Below are 22,380 nucleotides of genomic sequence, written 5' to 3'. Positions count from 1 at the left end.
ATTGTCTATATTCACTATCTTCACTTCATTTCCTCTGATCTGTATTGAATCTCTTGAAATTACCCTTTCATTTTCAGCATTCCCCCAAGCAGCTCTTTTCAAAGTCACCAATGACTTCTATTTTGCTAAATCAGATGACTACTTCTCAGTTCTCAGTGGACACAATTTCTTAGCCGCTTTTGGAACAATCAATCTCTTGTTCCTTCCTAAAACACTTTCTTTACTCTGCTGCTGGTTAGTTATTCTCTCTTGCTTCTCATGCTAGTTTTCTGCCTGATCCTTCTTAGCATCATTTTCTGAATCCCTCATCTTCCCAATTTCTAACCATTAAAATGCTCCGGGGCTCAAATCTTGGATGCCTTATTTTTTCATTTATATTCATCTTTATAGTTGATCTCACTGGATTCTGTGGTTTTCAATATTAGCTATGCTGTGATGAATCTCAAATTTGTATCTTCAGCTCTGATTTACAGATTTCCTCTGAGCCTGATCTATGTACTGTCTTATATTACTGACTCTACATTTGCCACTTGGTTTTGATTTTTCCCCCACAGTGAATTCCTCCCATGTCTTCACTACTGCAGTAAATGGCAAATGCATTCTATCACTTACTTGGTCCTCTAAGCTTGAGGTCATTCTTAACAATTCTTTTCCTCTTACACACCATATCTAGTTCCTCACTGAGTCCTGTCAATTCTATTTTCAAATATTTACCCTGAGTCTAATTCCTTTTTATCACCATCCCTGCTCCCATGCTATTTCACATCACCATTATGTCTCATGCAGAATTTGGAATAACCTGTCGAATAGTCTCTGTAGAATTATTCTTGCCCCATTGCAGATCAATTTATGTAGTGTAGACAAAAATGTCTTTATAAAGTATGTCGGGCCACACACTCTTGTCTCAGAATACTTCAAACAGCTTTCATTTGACCTGAAGATTAATTCTCAGTGTCCCGTATGACCTGACCCAGTACTACCTCTTAGACCCCTTCTCATGACACTCATACTCAGATCAGACTCTGATCCAGACATATTCACTTTCTTGCTCTTCTTCAGCGTCACCAAGCAAGGTCCTATATTAAAGCCTTGGCAGGTATATTTCTCTCTGCCAGAGCCACTCATCTCAGGTGCTTCGTTTATCTCTCTGCTTCAGTTTTACTCTTTAGAAAGACTTTTATCTGACCACTTAGGCTCTTTACCCCTTATTTTGCTTTATTTGTTTTCTTTATGTCACTTAAGAACCATACAACATAGTTTATATTTCTTTATTTAGTTGTCCTATTCATCCCTTCTTCAGTCCTAAAATGTAAGGTTCGTGAGGGTGACAACTTATTCAATTCTGTTCAATGTCTTTGACTCCAGAAACCAAAATTCCTTGAACATAGTAGATGTTCGATAAATATTTGAAAATTAATAAATAATTGAATATGAGTCTCAGTTTGGAAAAATGAGTGAAAATCTGTGTCTGAAAGGCTTGTTTTAACTTGCAAAAAACGAGTCATCACTGTGTCCTGTGGTGTCGAGCTGACTCAATTGAGACTTCTACACATAACACAGACTCAGAATGGACAAAAAAAAAAAAAAGTGATCCGAGGCTACTACCGTCCCTGGCAATTATCCATAGAATATCAGCAAAGTACAGAATGAGCCAACTTGGCGTCTGTGTGTGATATTAGCCCATATTTCTCATTCCAGAAAGGGGAAACACATCCACATAAAGCAAATGAGGTGAAAAAAAAAGGCGGATAATGAGTTATAAATTAAATGAGTGCCATTCTCATTGGTACGTGCTTAGAGAGAGAAAGGATGTTAGGCTAGCGCTAAATGAGGTCCTTTCAAGTATTTTTTTAAAAACATTATGGGCCGGGTGCGTGGTGGCTCACGCCTGTAATCCCAGCACTTTGGGAGACCGAGGCGGGCGGATCATGAGGTCAGGAGACCGAGACCATCCTGGCTAACACGGTGAAACCCCATCTCTACTAAAAATACAAAAAATTAGCCGGGCGTGGGGGCGGGCGCCTGTGGTCTCAGCTACTTTGGAGGCTGAGGCAGGAGAATGGCATGAACCCGGGAGGTGGAGCTTGCAGTGAGCGGAGATCACCCCACTGCGCTCCAGCCTGGGCGACAGAGTGAGACTGTGTCAAAAAAAAAAAAAAAAAAAAAAAAAAAAAATATATATATATATATATATATATATATATATATATATATATATATATATATAAAATCGCTGGGCGCGGTGGCTCATGCCTATAATCCCAGTTCAGTTTGAGAGGCCGAGGCAGATGGATCACCTGATGTCAGGAGTTTGAGACCAACCTGGCTAACATGGTGAAACACCATCTCTACTAAAAATACAAAAAATTAGCTGGGTGTGGTGGCACACACCTATAGTCCCAGCTACTTGGGAGGCTGAGGCAGGAGAATCACTTGAACCTGGGAGGTGGAGGTTGCAGTGAGCCAAGATCATGCCACTGCAGTCCAGCCTGGGTGATAGAGAGAGACTCCATCTCAAAAGAAAAAAAAAATTATTGGAATTCTGGAATTCTTTTCTGAATGCTTCGCCAGAAAGACTGCATGCACCTCTAATAATCTTTTCTTCTAAACCCAAATCTGAGACATACAATTTGACACATGTAATTTTATTATGAGAACACCAGGACAAAGTATAAAAGTTGTCACTGGCTTAAATAATGTGGGATATTTAGGTACAGTATATACGCCTCTGAAATGACATTGAGAATATTAAGTGAACGAATGACCAGCCAAAAAGAACAAGGAGATGCAGTACAGATGGGAGATAGGCAGTCAAAGAGAATATAGCTGAGCCAGTTCAGCGTGAGGAACAAACAGTATCGGCGACACACCCAGCTTCAGGGACGATACTGACAAGCATGAATAGTTTGAATATTGACACAGAATGGAGTAAATAAATACTCACTACCTCAAAGAAGTCATTATAGGGAGATAGGAATAGAAATAGAGGTTTACCAGAAGAGTTGGGCTTCTTTCCCTTATACCCAACTAACTTAGGGATTATGCAGTTTTGATACCATGTAAACTGTAATTCATCAAAAACTGGTTTCAACCATCATTGTGTGTACCACCAGCAGATATATATGTGGCAAACATAACATATTTATGCTCAACATCACATTCTACCTCACCACCTTCATAGCAATGTGTTTTTATGTCTCACAGCTTTGTGCATCTGAGGCTCTGTATGCAAAGCTGTGATTTTTCTATTCGAAAGCCTCTGTCTCTCTCTGTCTTTCTCTCTATCTCTAACATTAGAATGCAACAAAGGAGACTACAGATTAGAGATTTGAGGATAACACATACTTTAAAGGTTTTTTATAAAGGATTAAATACTAACTTGAAAGATGAAACAAATTGTATTTTGAAATCTTCACATTGCAAGGCTGAAGATTCCAAATCCTTTATTTGATGTATGAAGGACTTAGGGCAAAGGGACTTCACAGAACTGCCCAATATAACTCACGGAGTTAGTAGAAAAGCTGGGATGGAAACCCAGCGGAGTGTTCCTTTTATTTCACCAGTTCTCAATCTTGGCCTCTTTTCTACTACAGTCATTTTAAAAATAAAACAAAACACAACAAAACAAATGCCCCCTTCATGGAGCAAAAATCTTGAAGTATATGTTCTTAGGTCTTTTGTTGGTGTGTTTTCAGAAATAGCAGAAATGTTCGCTTCAGGAGATTTTAAGGACTTGCATTGCAGAAACACTTCAGAGGGACTGTTAAGCAGTCTTCCTAAAGTCTGCACCTACACTGTCCAGGGTTCATGTATGAATATAAAGGTCACTGGGAGAGGTGCAAAGTGTGTGTTGAAGGGTCTAGACTTTTCCCTCACGGTGGCTTTTAGCATTCCAGTTATTTGTTTAAGGAATGGAAATACCTGTCAGGCTTTGTAGAGTCTAGGTTACAATCCAGCATCAGTAGAGGTAGTTTTTCTCTTTATTTGTATGGAATATGTAATTGTATATTTTTCTGGTAAATCATTTCATGACCTAATTAGTTTTAGAAAGCAGTTTTAGAAAGGAACCCTCAAAAGCAGTAAGGTGTCCAATTTGTTAACCTCCAATGAAATATGTTTCATTTGTAACTCATGCTGTATGGTTCTTATAAATCTTATTATTTCAAGCGATGAGACTTAATTCAAAAAAATGTAGCAAGTGTAAATGGTTCAAATCTAGACTCATCTTTGTCGTTGGTGACAAGAATTTTTTATAGAATATGTTCTTTGGGAAAAAGAAAGATACCATTTCTTAACAACATTAATATGTATTTAGAGATGATATGCAAAATCCAGGAAGCCTCAATTTCCTGAAGCCAAGGCCTGTTTTGTAGTCATCAGTGAATCCACTGCACTTAAAACATCAGGTTAAAGAGTAAAACTTGCTGATATTTACTTAGCATTTACTACAGGCTATGAACTTTAATTAAATACTGTTACATTTTTCAAACCTAGTTTTTGAAAATGATATCATTATACTCCCCATTTTATATGAGAAGTAACTGAGGTTTAAGAAGATAAACTGGCTGGGCGCGGTGGCTTACGCCTGTAATCCCAGCACTTTGGGAGGCTGGGGTGGGTGGATTACCTGAGATCAGGAGTTTGAGATCAGCCTGGTCAACATGGTGACACCTCATTTCTACTAAAAATTCAAAAAATTAGCCAGAAGTGGTGGCTGACACCTGTAATCCCAGCTACTCAGGAGGCTGAGGCAAGAGAATCGCTTGAACCCGGGAGTCAGAGGTTGCAGTGAGCTGAGATCGTGCCACTGCACTCCAGTCTGGGAGACAGAGCAAGACTCCATCTCAAAAAAAAAAAAAAAAAGTGAACTAACAACTTAACATCTTAACATGGCCACAATGATATTGAGTTTATGGATAAATCAGTTAGACCCCAGCATCTATCATATAAACACACTTCGTATTTTCATTCTCAAAATCGTTTGCTAAGGTCAAAAAAGAAAGCGCCTACGTCACCTAGAAGACTTTCTGACCACATGCCTGCATCTTTTAAAATTGCTAATAAAGCTATAATTCAGAACTGATTTTAACCTGGAGAGCGAGAAACAATTATTTTGTTTAAGGAATGAAAACACATCTCAGGCTTCACAGAACCTATGTTACAATCCAGCATCAGGAGAGGTAGCTCTTCTCTTTATTGGTATGGAATACGTAATTTTCTATTTTCCTGATAAATCTTTCCATCACCTAATTAGTTCACCAGCAATTTTAGCAAAAGCCCTAGCAAGCCCTAAGGTGTCTAATATGAAGACTGTCTTGCTCATGTCAGTTCACCACCAATAAACTCTTTGTAGCTTATTCTCTAAATCGCAACACATAGGGAATTACATCACACCTGATGTGTAGAACCCTCTTGCTGTACCAATAGCTATCACCATCATCATCTCTTTTCTGAAAAGACACATCAATCTTGTTGCTAAGCACGTACTTGCCTTTATTCCGATTTGATCTTCTCTTTGAAGGAATAGGCACACACACACACACACACACACCACCTACACTATTTTCTAGACCATTTATGTACAGCTGGTGGAAAACTTACAAGATGAGATAATCTTGACTAAGGCTATTCATTAATTCTTTTCACCAAAGATGAAAAAAGTTAGAGGATATATCTAAGTGGCAGCAGGAAGGTTTTAGTTTATATAGAGGGAGGGGAATGGAGTATACTCTGTGCAGAAACTTTGAAATAAATTAATAAACAAAGCTTATTTAAGTTCTTTGAGATTAGGACACATCATTGGTTCTCAAAATTTTCATCTCATGATATTCACTTTTCACTCCCATTAACTTGAGAATGGCCATGAATATGGACCACAACGTTTTGCTCAAAGTAGGTTTTGGATCTCCTTAACTCTGTCTCTCGTAATCCCTGGCCTGTTATTTTTGAGGGATCTGAGTAGAGAATTCCAATGTTGTATAACTTAAAAACATTTGACAGCATTAAATTAAATGAGAAGATGGTTCGGTCATCCCATAATTTCACAAAAGGCCCAATAAGGTGAAACAGACACAACCCCAAGTAAAATTTTACATAACGACATAGACACACCAATGCAAAATTAAAACAGATTTCCACCTGAGAATTCAAGAAATATACTACCTTGCCCCAAACCGGTAAGAATCCGATTACCACAAGGATGGATAGTTACCCATGGCGAAGAACGGGATTCCCAGCAGGGTGGAGTTGTACTTTCCATCGGTGATGAAGAAGATCCCTGCTGCCGTGATGATGGAGATGCATACTGTGAGCACCCCCAGGAGGCCCAGGAAGGGCTTACTGCGCAAGCAGTCCTTCATGGAGCTAGAGAGGGTAGCTGTGGTCAGGATCAGCACGAGGCTTACCAGGACCTTACTTCTGGCCAGGATGCTGGTCTTATGAAAGTCTCTCCAGAGGCTAAAGGATGCTAAAGAGTAGAGTTGGAGGTCTTGATGCTCCTCCTGGAGCTTCCTCATAAGCTTACAGAACTCATTCTCCCACTTCTCCCCTATGAGGTCTTGGGTGGCAGAGCCATAGGTCTGGAGGTAGTAGGTGATTTGAATGGCTCTGGCTGACTTGACCCGCTGGTCTTTGCTGTTTGGCACTTCCACTACCCCGCCCAGTTGGTGTCCAATAAAACTGTTCCTCCCATCCTTGAAAACAGAAAAAGAAGAGACTTCAATTACCAAACAGATTTACTTTCCAGGAAATAGATTCTTACTCTAAGTGAAAGGAGTACAAGGAAGGCAGAGATAGGTGCTAGTAATTGTGAAACTGATGTGGGTGGAGAGGCAAGTTAGAATTTTATATTCAACATTTGGAGCTACATGGGATACCATGCATGATGATCAAGGACAGAAAATACACAAAAGTATTACAAAGTTACAGAAGAATCGCCACATGCATAGAAAAATGTAGATAAATATTTTGATCTCACTTGTATCCCAATTCCCAACATTTCCTTTGGTAACAATCCATTACAACTCCTTAATACAGGATCAAGCTTTATGATTCAGTTTCAGCCAAAAGTAAAGCTTGCCATGAACTAATAATATTTCAAAAGTTAAGATAATTATCTGTTCTATAAACACACTAATCTTTCCAGGGTTCATTCATATACCTATGCCAACACTCATACAAATACACACAAACATGAATATTCTTATATGTTCTCTATATTCTGGGAATATAATTGCATACTGAAGAGCAGTACAAAAATATTGTTTCTTACAACTAATTTAATGGCATTGAAATATTTCCTAAATATGATGTGAACACCTATTCACACATTACAATGCTCCCTCCAACACCTGCCTCAGACATAGGTTGACCTTTTCTTATTGATGACAGTAGACAAATCCCCTAAATGAGACTGATAAGAATTTCAGATCAAGTTGCCAAAAATCAATTCATTTCCAGAGTTTGAGATGAGGTAGAGAAGGCAAGATCATGAGAGTAGGAAATTGCTAAGAGAAGCAATCACTCCTCTTTAAGGCACATGCATGTGGCCAAAGAGTTACTAAAACAGGTTGAGAACAGTAATTATCATCCAGTGTTCCCCAACATGAAGAATGAAATCTTGAAGAGCTGTCAACAAATTATCATTAATTTGGAAAGTTTATTATTGCCACACTATCATTTATTTCCGTGGCAATGGTTCTCAGAATACTGAAGCTGGTAGCAGGTTGCATGATGAAGTATAGCATTGAAAGTATGCTCAAGTACCAGGTGACAGGCAGGCACTAAGGTAAGTTTATGTTACAAGTAGACTGTGTGTCAACTGAACTTGCCAAGGCGTTTATCTAACAAGGATATAGAGGGGTAAAATCAGGAGAAGAAACAGTTCTTCCTAGGGTGGGTAGGGCAGAAGACAACAAACTCAATAGTGTGATAACTCTGGTTTTTCACAGAACTCAGAGGTATTATGTACTCTAGCAGACACATGTCTTAATTCTTGTGGACTTGTTTAGCTCAGGCACTTATATCTAAGGCACTTGTTTGTATTTGCATTTTTAACATGCAACAAAGCAACCCTAATACTTGAGAGTGTGTTGCAAACACAAAAAGTTTACAATATTTACAGAAAGTAAAAATGTTGTTAGTAGGATCACCAGGAATTCCAAGTGAGGAATTTCTTTTTTTTTTTTCCCTTTAATTATTCTTTAAGTTCTGGGGTACATGTGCAGAACGTGCAGGTTTGTTACAGAGGTATACACGTGCCATGTAGTTTGCTGCACCCGTAAACCCATCATCTACATTAGGTATGTCTCCTAATGCTATCCATCTCCTAGCCCACCACCCACTGACAGGCCCTGGTTTGTGATGTTCCCCTCCCTGTGTCCATGTGTTCTTGTTGTTCAACTCCCACTTATGGGTGAGTGTTTGGTTTTCCATTCCTGTGTTAGTTTGCTGAGAACAATGGTTTCCAGCTTCATCCAAAGGACATGAACTTATCCAGTTTTATGGCTGCATCGTATTCCAGGGTGTATATGTGCCGCATTTTCTTTATCCAGTCCATTATGGATAGGCATTTGGGTTGGTTCCAAGTCTTTGCTATTGTGAACAGTCCTGCAATAAACATACGTGTGCATGTGTCTTTACAGCAAAATGATTTATAATCCTTTGGGTATATACCCAGTAATGGGATTGCTGGGTCGAGTGGGATTTCTGGTTCTAGATCCTTGCAGAATCGCCACACTGTCTTCCACAATGGTTGAACTAATTTACACTCCCACCAACAGTGTAAAAGCATTCTTATTTCTCCACATCCTCTCCAGCACCTGTTGTTTCCTGACTTTTTAATGATCGCCATTCTAACTGGCGTGAGATGGTATCTCATTGTGGTTTTGATTTCCATTTCTCTAATGACCAGTGATGATGAGGTTTTTTTCATATGTTTGTTGGCCTCATTAAATGTCTCCTTTTGAGAAGTGCCTGCTCATATCCTTTGCCCACTTTTTGATGGTTTTTTTTCTTGTAAATTTGATTAAGTTCCTTATAGATTCTGGATATTAGTCCTTTGTCAGGTAGATAGATTGCAAAAATTTTCTCCCATTCTGTAGGTTGCCTGTTCACTATGATGATAGTTTCTTTTGCTGTGCAGAAGCCCTTTAGTTTAATTAGATCCCATTTGTCAATTTTGGCTTTTGTTGCCATTGCTTTTGGTGTTTGAGTCATGAGGTCTTTGCCCATGCCTACGTCCTGAATGGTATTGCCTAGGTTTTCTTCTAGGGTTTTTTATGTTTTTATGCCTTACATTTAAGTCTAATCCATCTTGAGTTAATTTTTGTATAAGGTGTAAGGAAGGGGTCCAGTTTCAGTTTTCTGCATATGGCTAGCCAGTTTTCCCAACACCATTTATTAAATAGGGAATTCTTTCTCCATTGCTTGTTTTTGTCAGGTTTGTCAGAGATCAGATGGTTGTAGATGTGTGTCATTATTTCTGAGGCCTCTGTTCTGTTCTATTGGTCTATATATCTGTTTTGGTACCAGTACTATGGTGTTTTGGTTACTGTAGCCTGTAGTATAGTTTGAAGTCAGGTAGCGTAATGTCTCCAGCTTTGTTCTTTTTGCTTAGGTTTGTCTTGGCTATACGGGCTCTTTTTTGGCTCCATATGAAATTTAAAGCAGTTTTTTCCAATTCTGTGAGGAAAGTGAGTGGTAGCTTGATGTGAATAGCATTGAATCTATAAATTACTTTGGGCAGTTTGGCCATTTTCACAATATTGATTCTTCCTATCCATGAGCATGGAATGTTTTTCCATTTGTTTGTGTCCTCTCTTATTTCCTTGAGCAGTGATTTGTAGTTCTCCTTGAAGAGAACTTTTTGCCCACTTTTTGATGGGGTCCTGTACATCCCTTGTAAGTTGGATTCCTAGGTATTTTATTCTTTTTTGTAGCCATTGTGAATGGGAGTTCACTCCTGATTTGGCTCTCTATTATTGGTGTATAGAAACGCTTGTGATTTTTGCACATTGATTTTTGTATCCTGAGACTTTGCTGAAGTTGCTTATCAGTTTAAGGAGATTTGGGACTGAGACAGTGGGATTTTCTAAATATACAATCATGTCATCTGCAAACAGAGACAATTTGATTTCCTCTCTTCCTATTTGAATACGCTTTATTTCTTTCTCTTGCCTGATTGCCCTGGCCAGAACTTCTAATACTATGTTGAATAGGAGTGGTGAAAGAGGGCATCCTTATCTTGTGCCAGTTTTCAAAGGGAATGCTTCTAGTTTTTGCCCATTCAGTATGATGTTGGCTGTGGATTTGTCATAAATAGCTCTTATTCTTTTGAGATACGTTCCATCAGTACCTAGTTTTTGAGAGTTTCTAGCATGAAGGAGTGTTTAATTTTACTGAAGACCTTTTCTGCATCTATTGAGATAATCATGTGGTTTTTGTCATTGGTTCTGTTTATGTGATAGATTACATTTATTGATTTACATATGTTGAATTAGCCTTGCATCCCAGGGATGAAGCTGACTTGATCATGGTACGTAAGCTTTTTGATGTGCTGCTGGATTTGGTTTGGCAGTATTTTATTGAGGATTTTAACATTGATGTTCATCAAGGATATTGGCCTGAAATTTCCCCTTTTTTGCTGTGTCTCTGCCAGGTTTTGGTATCAGGATGATTCTGGCCTCATAAAATGAATTAGAGAGGAGTCCCTCTTTTTCTATTGTTTGGAATAGTTTCAGAAGGAATGGTACCAGCTCCTCTTTGTAACTCTGGTAGAATTCGGCTGTGTATCATCAGTCTGGTCCTGAGCTTTTTAGCTGTTGTTGTTGGTAGGCTCTTAATTACTCCCTCAATTTCTGAACAAGAAACGAATTTTATAATCACTCCACTTTCTCCCTACATAATAAATGAATACAATCATTCTATTTATTTCAATGTGACCAACTCTAAAGGAACAATCCAATAAGAATTTGATTTTTTTTCTCAGAATGTCTCCCATTTCCATGTAATCTTTATAATTTTCCCATCTTTTTCCTTTTGGAATCAAATGGAAATTTTGGCTGTGGTTCCCAAGGCTCTCTCTTGATTAAATGTCATGGGCTATTACCATGAGCTGCAAGTAGAAAGGTAGGCATGCTTTGAGAAAGAAGGCGGGGATCTTATCCCAGAACTGAGAAATTGTGGAAAATTTCTACTCTTTAAGTTGACTCTAATTGCTCCCCAGTTAGGCTCATTTATTTCTGTTTTAAGCTTGGTATAATTTTTAGTTCCACCCTTGTTTCTACACCTTTGAAATCCCACTTTGATGTGGACTTGTACTTCTGATTATTTGAAAGAGACAGTTTTTTGAAAGCATTATCTATTTACTTAAGAATTTGCAGCTATCTGTCTTTACTTATTTCTATCATCAAAAAGATTTCTTAGAGATCTTTAGCAGCAACAAAATGATTTATTCATCTCTGGGGGCTCATTTGGAGATTACAGTGAATAAAAGAGGTGCTGATAATGTATCTGGACAAAAGACAAAATTTTAAAGAAAGCTAGTATCATCGGTTTTTAAACAACAGATCTGCATTGAGTTTGGCTAGCTGCTAACCCCTCTTTTGAAGTTGTCTAGTTCCCATTTTTACAAAAAACAGTTTATAAAAGGTACACTTCTATCCCTCTTTTTCTATTATTTTAAAATTTATATAACAGATAGAATGAATTTCTTATTCATATTTTTCTCCATGCATCAGAACAAAATAAATAAGGTTTTTGGCTGTTCTGGAATTGAAAGCTCCATTAAAAGGTCCACATTTTGTACCTGCAGTTGGCCCAAAAATCCAACTAATTTAGTTCTGAGAAATACACTTTTGTACATTATTTGTATGGGAAAACTATAATATTTTGTAAGGGATTATAGAAAAGTTTATTCGCTTCCCAAACTAACCAACTCATAGATGCTTCTATGTAGGAAAGACAAAGAATGAATGTAAGAAATATTGTAATTATCCTGCGGACAGAACTTCCTTGAAGTTATAAGATGACTACAAGTAATAAGGAAAGAACACTTAAACAGGAATCATGTGAACTGAGATGCAGTGTGCAGCTCACATTAATGGGAAAACTTCCTTAGTTCATGGCTAATTCATTAGCTCATGGCTAGTTTATTTGGTTTTCTTATCTATAAAATGAGCAACTATGAGTATATAAACATATGTTTACATAATAATTAAGTAATTTTCAGCTCTATTTTTCTATGAAAATACAACGTATAAAGTTTCACTGAAGATGCCTGGATGTCAGAAAGGATATCATTATAACTAATAGAGTCATTAATGGATTATTTATATAATTGATAAAGATCTTACTTTTTACATGATGAAGCCCTTTTGTTTAATAGATGAGCAAACCTAGAAGCTCAGAGAAGGTAAACCTACTAAAGTGATGATTCCAAGGTTGAAACTCAGATCTTCCGAGTCCAAGTCCAGTCCTTTCTAGAATCTTAGGGGAGCGATTTCAGGGAAGCCAGTTTGGCTCCTGGTCCCCATGAAATGTTCTTTATGATTAAAACTTATTTCACTTGTAGACCCCCTTTTCCAATGTCGTCCTCTCCACTAAAGCAACTGCCTAGCAATGACACCTACTCGTATACTGATTCAACTTCTGCTTTTCCCCAAAAACCTCCTACAAAAATTCTGAAATTCCTTTAAGTGTATAAATCACCTTTATGTTCCAATAAAGACAAGTAAGAATATGACAAGATGCTAACATGCTATTTTCAATGCTCTCCTATGTGAGTGCTTCACTGAACTGACATCATTAAGAGTACACAACTTTGGTTCCTAGCTCATATCCCTGTGTCCACTGCTGTTCTTCAATCTACCCTCCACACGGAAGCCAGACTCTACTTGTACAATTCGAAATGAGACAGCATCATCCCTACACCTAAAACCCTCCCCTGGCTTCCGTTTGCACTAGGAATACAACAAATGCCTCTTGCCTTGCTTGAAAGGCCCTGCTTAGCCCATTTCTAGAGGAGTCCTCAGACCTATCTCCTATCACCCTTCTCATGAACTCGGCTCCAATTATATATTTTTTTACCTTTCCTCCTGATCCTTGCCAAGTTAATTTCCACCTTATGACCATTGCATCAGCTGTCCCCTCTGCCTGAAATGCTTTCTTCTGCCAGGACTACATCCTGGTCACAGAGGACTTAGCTTCAAAGAAACTATTTGACCCACAAGACCTAAACCAGCCTTTCCCTGCAATCATTCTATTGCATAGACCTTTTTATCTTCTTCCTACTATTTGAAATGATCTTATTTTGTCATTTAATTGCTCCTTTCTGTGTCCTCTGCTAGAACGTGTGCTTGTTGAAAGCTGACACCTTTCCTGTTTTGTTCACTGATAATCTCCTTGTGCCTAGAAAAAGCCTAATATATAATAAACATTCCATAATATTTATTAGCTGAGTAAATTCACTTTAAGATGTATATAACTAATTATAGGTTACTTTTTAGAGGCTACTTTATTAAGACCAGGACAAGTAAGAGACAGATCAAAGTGCCTGAGAATAGTAGGAACTCAAATGAAAAGAGACGTATGTAGAAATTTGAGGCTGATACAGAAAAGAAACAACAACATCCCTTTTTCAATCTGCTTATTCTAGTACAGCATTTCCCCCAAATATGTTTCTTTTTCATTTTCACTGTACACCAAGCATGTGAAGTAAGCTGGTCAACAGACAGGGGGACTTAAGGAGTGCAAGCAAAAAGAATTTGCATGTATCATGGCCCACAGGCAAAAGCCAGCATAAGATGCTCAGGGACCTGAAGGGAGTAATAGGATTTGAGGCTACAGAAGGCAGCAGAGCCTCTTCAGTAAAGGCCATGAAAGCCTTATTAAGGAGTTGGACTTAATTATCCTTCAATACAAATCCATTGATGGGTCTTAAGGAAGCGAATGACATGATTTACTTTGAAAAGTTCTCACTCTCATCGGACTGTGGAAAATGATGTAGGAAGTAAATGTGACTCTAAAGCAAAGAGCTCAGTTAGGACGTCCCTGCAGTATTTCAGGTTCTTGATGCAGCACAAGAAAACGTCAGCTGAGGCAGTTTCTAGTAGGTAAATTGTTCCAAGGTGAATCATTGGAATTACAGGTCATGATGCTATCTCATGGTCACAAAGCATCTCATCACATTGTGTCTCCAGCAGCACTAATGCTGAAGAGAAAAAAAAATCTTGGGTTTGAAAGCTCTTTTTTAGTTTCAGGTTACTATTCTGTAGCGTTAAAAATTACTCCTACTCAATGCAGAGCTTTCAACGGCTCTAGGGTAGAAAACTAAACTCTCAGAGAGAAGATTAAAAAATTATTAAAGTGATAAGAGAGGATGGAGACATTAATGTCACAGACAATAGTGCAGAGAAAAAAATTACTTGATGATGGTTTGAAATTACAGGGGAGAAAGTACAATATTTGTTCTTTCTATATACTAGGTTGGCATTCAGACACTTTCTGTGACTGCAAGATAATTTGACAGCACAGCTCTTGTCCAAGACAATTGCAATTCAGATTTCATTGATTTTTCCATGAGGCAGACACTGCCAAGTTATTGGAAAGTTTTAGATGGTTAGTTGTCTCTTATCACCGAAAAGAAAGTCTTCCTGTGTTTAGTAGATGGTGACATTTCCAAAGGAATGATATTGTTTCTTTTTTAATCAGATTTTTCCTCATATTTATTTTCTAACTTATATATCTTTGTTTTATTACCAGGGTCAAGTATATACACAAACTAGGATTAAATGAAAATGTTGGTTATCTTTATTTTCCACACCAGAACTTCATATTTAGTAGAAATGAGAAAAATTGAGAAATACCTAGTTTGTACAAGATATTTAATTTTTAAAAGAAGAATCAAAAGTCATTCTCAAATTGAAGACTTTAAAGCATTAAAATGCTCTAAATAAGTAGTAAATTCCATTTATTTTGTCACATTAGTAAGCTAAGAAAAGGCCATGGTGTAGTTCACATGTTTTTCAAAGAAGAAGATTAAAAAAAAACAAGATTTCTGTGTTGCTGAAATAAAATAAAAATTCTAACCATCCAGAATATAAAATAAATTTAAAAGAGAACTCTAGCATATCAATTAACTGGGACTTGGTTGGAAATTTTTAACACATGTGGCAGAATCAGTTCTAAGACATAAGAATTCTATTCGCATTATCTTAGGCAACTCTTCCAATCACTCTATGAAGAAATGTTACACCGCAGTAGCCTCAAGTCACCAATAAGGACATTGAGACCAAGAGAGAGGATACAATGAAAGAAATATTATACTGCTACTAAGTAGTACAGCCAATCACCTGATTTGTGTGTCTGACTCCACATTCTTAACACAACTGTCCATGTATTTGGATAATTTATATATATATTATACATATAAATGGCAGATACTACAATATAATGGTTATGTACACAGATCCAAGAGTCCACTGCCTTGCTTAGAGTCCCAAACTCAACACTGACAAGATGTGCAAGGGTCATAAGCTCACTCTGTGTCAGTTTTATTATTGGTTAAAATAAGAATTATATAGGCATTAGAAATTGAATATGTGGATATATAATAAGTATTTAGAATAGTGCTCAGAAACAGTTGGCTATTATTTCAATTAACATATGTTATAAATAAAATGCCTGAATAATACTGTTTCTTCACTTATGCATCTAAGATTATTCCACATTTTCCAGTAAATGTTTGTAATATGGTGGGAAGAACACAGGGCACAGGACCAAGACACCTGGTTTCAAGTTCCAGTTCTGCTACTATACAGCCGGGTGACAGAGGACATGCTGTTCGGCTTTTCTGAATGCCAGCGCCCTCATCTCCAAAATAAAAAGTGTGGCTTATATTATCTCTAAAGGTCTTATCTGCCCTATAGTTAATGATTCATTGGTGGTAAAGTCGTAAGACACTACATAGTATGCTGCAGAAATCTGTACCAAGAGAAAAAAATAAAAAGGAAGGGAAAACACACACACTGACCAGTGTTCATTTCCATAGAAACAAGAAGCATTTTATCTTCTTGTAAAGCTAGACCAAGTCATGTGTTTTCCCTTTCTTTGAGTAATCTCTGGAGATAATTCTTCTCAAATGGAGAAGGATAAGGAATTTACTCTAATTTACCTAGATGTAAATCACCTCTGTAGCCCGGATGAATTAATTTATTTCTTAGATAGTAAAATTCATTTTATCTCCAGATGTCTACTAGTATTCTCTCTGCTGTTTGCTTATCAAATACTAGTTCAAATAGGTTTTCATTTCTCTCTTATGTAAAGTCTTTGCACAAAGCTATTAACAATGTGCAGAAGTAGGTAACATCTGCATTAACTGTGAGCCATGTAAAAATAACCTTTGTTTCTCTGTAACTTATATTAGTGATTCTATCCCAAAAGTTTCCATAAAAAGCAATATTACTATTATTACATGAATGAGGCTTTCACAAAGAGATCACAGCGATTCTTAAAAGCAAGCATTCCAATATCAAACAACACTTAGCTCTGATGTTGACCTACATAAGAGAAGTTGGCCACCACTAACGCAGGAGCATTTGAGGAAAGCAGCAAATCCCTATGTATAGTGTCCCCCTTCAGTAAAAGATTAAAAGTCCTGCCATTATTGCCTTTCTTCTGGACTAAGAAATTCTCTTCTAAAGAGGCTCTAGTTTACAACCAGAGGCTATAGGACTATGACATCTGGAACATGAGCACCTTTGACTGGAAAAGTAGATCAGACTGACAAACTACGGAGGCAAAACTCAGAGTAGAGCTCAAAACATCCTCATGGAAACAAGAAAGTTAGGGAAGATAAGAACCTTTGGCATTGTAGGTACCTTCATAGGGCACCAGTGTGTGAATATGTGGGGGTACCCAAGGATGTGACACACAGCACAGGTGGAAAGAGGCAAGGAAAGAGGCAATTGCTTATTCATTAAAGAAAGATTCAGTGAGCACATGCTCTGTGCCAGACCGCTTTGAGGACAGAGTGGTGGACAGCTACAGGGCCTGTCTTCAAAGGGCCTATGATGTGGGGTCAGGGAAAGAAGTAAGCGGGCAGGCATTTTAAAAAAATATAAGTACTGTGTCAGTGATTAACATAAGATGAAAAGAGAGCACCGAGGAGGAATCACCTAACTTAGTGGGTACTAAGGGGGCTTTCTAAAGAAGGTGTTATCTTAGCTGAGTCCTGAAGCTTAAGTATCAATCATCTGAGTAAAGCTGGAAGATTTGGTTGGCGGACATGGAAAGAAAGGGTCTTCTAAGCAGAAGAAACAGCATACACGAAGGTCTAGATCTGACCTTTGTGTAAGTAAGCATGTTGTATTCCTGAGACTTAGAGAATTACTGGAATATATAATGAAGGGGGGTAAGAGAAGAGTGATTTCTCAGAGATGGACACTGGTAGTGAAGATTGTGAAATTTGCTTATTCCAAAGCTCTCTTTTGCTGCAATGTGAGAAATGAACTCCAGGTGTGCCTTGAGGATGGATATGAGCACTAGAGATATGGCATGGTATAATTTTTTTTTTTCCTTCCTTACAGCTTTGTCTAAGGCAAGAATTACCTAACTGATTATGGGAGGATTAGAAAAGAGGATTTTTAGATCTTACGGAATGCACACTATTCTGAAAATAAATTTTTCCCACACCTGGGCTTTTTCCAAAGAACCACCACTTCTGGAGTGCTGAGAGATTCTTGGAAAAAATTTTCTTTCTAAAATTGTCAAAGTTGTTAAAAGTGATCTCCTCATTCTAATGATTCTCATAAATTCAATCAATTAAAACAAATATTAGGTTGCTGCAAAAGTAATTGTGGTTTTTGCTACTTTTATTGGCAAAAACCACAATTACTTTTGCACCTAACTAATAATACATGTACTGAATATCTGGGAAAGTGCATTGCTATCCTGCATGTCAAAACCAAGATAAAGACAAATAAAGGGAAGATAAAGTTTTTTCTTTGAAGAGGTTATATTTTTGTTTAGAGACAAAGCACGTAAATAAAATTCCAAGAGAATAAAGCAGCATGGAGACTTACAATACAGAGGGCATTACTGAAGAGTGAAGATACGTGCTGGGGCTCCAAAACTATACACACTACAGCATGATCTCCACTATGTAACAATAAGTGTGTATATATAAATATTCAAAGGAAATACATTGGCTTGTTTCTGGTATAGGATTATGGGCCAGTTCTGATTTCTTTGTTAGGTTATTTTATACTATCTTTATAAAATTTGATTGACTCACCAAAAAAATAATAAAAAGTGTGTTGAGAAAACTGAACAAAGGGTAAATTGGAATGGGAGGCATGACTTAGATATTATGTCCAGTCAAATTTCACTTAGGCAATGGGAGAGGAAGAAGGATCAAGAATCAGGATTTCCTTATGCCCAGGCTCAAGTTCTAAGCAATCTGTCTAACTGAACTTGAGTTGTTTTTGATATAGCATTATAGGTCATTTCTGATTTCTTGGTTAGGTTATTTTGTACTGTCTTTTAAAAAAAATTTTATTTTTAAAAATAGTATAAAATCTATATTTTCTTTAGTATAGATAGTATACTATCCATACTACAGTAGAAACAAGTTTTTCTGCTTCATGAAAGACTGTGGTTTTGCCCATTGAGACAAGTAAAAGATAGTATTTTGCTTGAAGCTAAAAGTGAATACCAACAGATTCCTGGCTGCTAATGGTAGGGAAAAGTGCTAACACACACTTAACTCCTGAGCTGATCTGGCCTTGCACTTGGCTAAATGGTGCTTTCTTTTCAAAGAAAAGATCATGGGGACCTTGTTGGCTCAATATCACTCTCCTTGTATTGAAATTGACTTCTGCACTGGCCCACAGGAGGTTCTTTTTAATCTTTTCCTTTGTACCTTTCCATCTCATACATTTGTTTTCTTTAATTTCAAATCAAAGGCCAAATCATTTGACCAACCAAACAATAATTATTTTTTGAGTATTTGCTATGCATAAAGTATCATGCTAAGTGAAAGCTAGTTTATTTTTTTTTCTTGGATTATACAGATAGTTGTAATTGCAGAAGTCTAGAATATGAAGTTGAATACAACTTCTAGGAAATACGCCATTGATTTATGTCGTTTGGAAACAGTATTGTCATATATGAAGCCCATTTTTCTAATTTCTATTTTGCTTTGCTGTCTAAGGTTGTACCAAATTTTTATTCTCAAAGAAACATCTTCTGATAACTAATGCATATTGTCTTTTATATTGTTCTCTGTGTATCTTTTTTATCTCTCCAACTAGACTTCTAAGTTCACTGAAGATAGGGAATGAAGGTGTCACCTTTCTGAAGCCAAAAGAAACAAATATGGGGCACACATCTCAAGGAAATGTACAAGAATGAACATAAGAAAGAATGTGAGATCAATAATGTAGCTTTTTTTTACATTTGGGAGTGAAGTTAGTTGTGTCTTAATCTTTTGATAAAACGAAAGTGACACCCTTGTATCTTTACTGAATATGATTTAGATTTTAATATCTCATTGTTTTCCTATGTGAAAAATCCTCCCTCCCTCTTTCTTGTTCTCCTTTCTCTCTCTCCTCTTCTTTCCCCTCTCCCTCCCTCTCTTTCTCTCTCTAACCCTTTCTCTCTGTTTTCCTCCTCTTTCCTCACCCATCTCTCTGCTTCCTTTATTTGAAAGATAACTACCTCAAAGCCACAGTGAGGGATAATTATTGAATAATGTCAGTAAAGTACTAGATAAAGAATATAACACTTGCTTAAGTCCATTTTATCTTTGCTAAATTACCTTTTATTTTTAATCCCCAAAAGGACAGACATGCTTTGAAAATACAGTGTGTGATATACATTCTAATGAGGTCCATACAATTGTTCCTTACTACAACCAAGATATTCAGCTTCAAAGATATTAAAATAATTGAAAGTCTTTTAATAAAGCCAAGAAAGTAAGTACTCTCCTATCTTCCACTCCATGTGGAAGTTAAATATTACTTTTCTCAGAATAGGAGATGAGGGTGCAACAGCTCACTTTTGCAAGCGTGTTAACATTTTCTGGGCTGATGTGATTATTTTAGTTAAGTGCATAGCCTAGTCTTTGTATTAAATTCCATACTCTTGGATACCTAGGAAGGGAGCACCTCAATGCCTTTGGAAGGTAAATTAAATTTTGTTTTTAAATTTGTAAGGTACCTGAATGAAAAATTAACTCAAAAGCAAAGTGTATGTGTTTCACCTGATAATTTAACTTATCACAAAAAATTAATCAAAAATCATTATATACTTAGAAAATAATTCTTCGGCCACTGCACTCCAGCCTGGGCGACAGAGCAAGACTCCGTCTCAAAAAAAAAAAAAAAAAAAAAAGAAAAGAATTCTTTGTTTTTAATTTCTTGAAAGGAAAAAAAAGCATTGCCTTTCTGGTTGTCTTAAGGCTAATATTAAAGTTAGCTTGCATTGCACTTACAAATACTTGCCTGTTGTAGGAGAGAAGTGACCCAATCAAGCTAAATATGTTGTAAGCAAGGAAATAAGTCAGCAGCACATTAAACTATGTTGACTATGCTTGGAGCAGCTTTAATAAGGAAGGTAAAATTTCATGCCATTTCATTTTTTGAATGAGATCAATCATGGATGACTTCTTTACATGTGTTTTTAGTTTTATACTTTTGTGAGATTTTTAAATTAATAATGTTCACAAGTTAAAATCTTTCATTTGATCATATACTACCATTTTTGTTTTGAAAATATGATAACCTTAATAAGTCTGGTGCTAGTAAGTTACGATGAGCAAAGAAAATATGACTGATAACCCCAAAAGACTTTGACAATTGATTTACTTAAATTTTTATGCAATAGAGACAAATATTAAGATAGATAGTCTCCTTATAATGAAAGCAGTCATCACTTGTGAATCTGGTATTCAAAATTAGGCCAATTTTCATCAAGACAACTTGCATTCCAGCCCTGCGGAGTTTAACTGCCACCATTACATAAACATGAATGCTGCTTCTTGCGATCACATATAAATATCCCTCCTAGCTGTATCCATTCTGATATCGCCTACCTCCTATTTCATGGGGTTTGGAGACAAGACTTCCAATGGAAATTGCACTCTTCTTTTAGGTTGGTTTTAATTTTCTTCTGAATGTTCCCAAATAGGGCCTAGTCTCAGCAGCTCAGTTTCTCATAATTTAGCAATCAATATTTTTTCTTCATGAATAACTACCCTTTTTAAAAAAGGTCAAAACTTTACCATAGAGAATGCTCCCAAAACTGTTCTTACAATGTGCTAAGAAATAGACTGAGATCTCTTCAGAGGTCTTCAGAGGAAAGACCCACAGTTCATGCTAGGGTCATATAACCTGGTTACCATAGCAATGATGGCAAAACCACCTTGGCATCACAGGCAACATGGCTTGCAATAGTGGTTTGGTTTTAACGTTCAGAGAACTTGAGTTTGCATGCTGACTTGGGCACTTACTACTGCTGTGACCTTGGAAAATTACTTAGATTCTCTTAGCCTCTTTCTTCAGCTATAAAATGGGACTGTCTAACTCATAAGCTTTATTATAAGAATTACGTTTGATGATATTTGATGAGAGATAGCATCCCATCTGTTATTTTGTAGGGCTCCATCAACAGTTATTATCTAATTACAAAATTATGGTTGAATGATTCACTGAACTTAAATAAAATAAATAAAAACAAATCATGGCTCTTGACACGTACAACATTTTATCAACCCTCAGCTTACATTACAAATATAGAAAGTGTCCAGGACTCTCTAAGTAAAGTGTATTTAGCTAAAATGAACAAAAGATTCCAACTGTGTCTGTTCCAGTCCAGGAGGTCCACTTTCTATACAATCTAGAACTTGCTCCTAGGTCAACACAGGTTTGAAAGGCAGACTGCGTCTGGTATTTTTAGGAGAAACCTAAAAGAGTCGGTTCAATTTTCCTTCTAATATACTTCAAATGACCACCTAGACATAGGCTTTCTTTACTCTGGAAAACAATTCCTTGTGAAGGCAAATTTGCTGGGACAACTGAGCTCACAGAATTTACCCTCCTTCACTGTAGGCATTCTACGATCCCTTGGGACTTAGAGTCAGGCTTCGTGTGTGAGCACTGCCGTCTGCTTTTGTTTCGGGCACAAAACAGATGGGACTTCTGGATGGGACACGCTCCATAGTGGAAAGAGTGCCTGCAGCTTTGTGGCATTCGTTGAGGGCAAGATTGCGAGATGAAAGTAAGAACCAAACCTCCTAATTCCACAGTACAGAAGTTTCTCCATTGAAGGATCCTTCTATAATTAAAAGCATCTGATGCAGGCATGAAGGAGCTTCTCAAAGCT

At 37.1% G+C, this 22,380-nt stretch overlaps 1 protein-coding gene across 3 annotated transcripts in view; it reads right to left on the bottom strand.

The window, feature by feature from the left end:
- The window catches only part of LOC105490906 (patched domain containing 4), a 221,955-nt gene that overhangs the window by 154,782 nt on the left and 44,793 nt on the right, over nt 1-22,380 (bottom strand). For all 3 annotated transcript variants that reach the window (XM_011756879.3, XM_011756878.2, XM_011756881.2), the window contains one exon: nt 6,212-6,692. In XM_011756879.3, coding sequence (XP_011755181.1) covers nt 6,212-6,692 — 481 coding nt within the window. The remainder of the gene's footprint in view (nt 1-6,211; nt 6,693-22,380) is intronic.

This window comes from Macaca nemestrina, chromosome 5 (genome assembly GCF_043159975.1).
Source record: "Macaca nemestrina isolate mMacNem1 chromosome 5, mMacNem.hap1, whole genome shotgun sequence".
NCBI classification, from domain to species: Eukaryota; Metazoa; Chordata; class Mammalia; order Primates; family Cercopithecidae; genus Macaca; species Macaca nemestrina.
The sequence above is the reverse complement of the archived record's forward strand: the minus strand, read 5'-3'. Positions and strand labels throughout refer to the sequence as shown.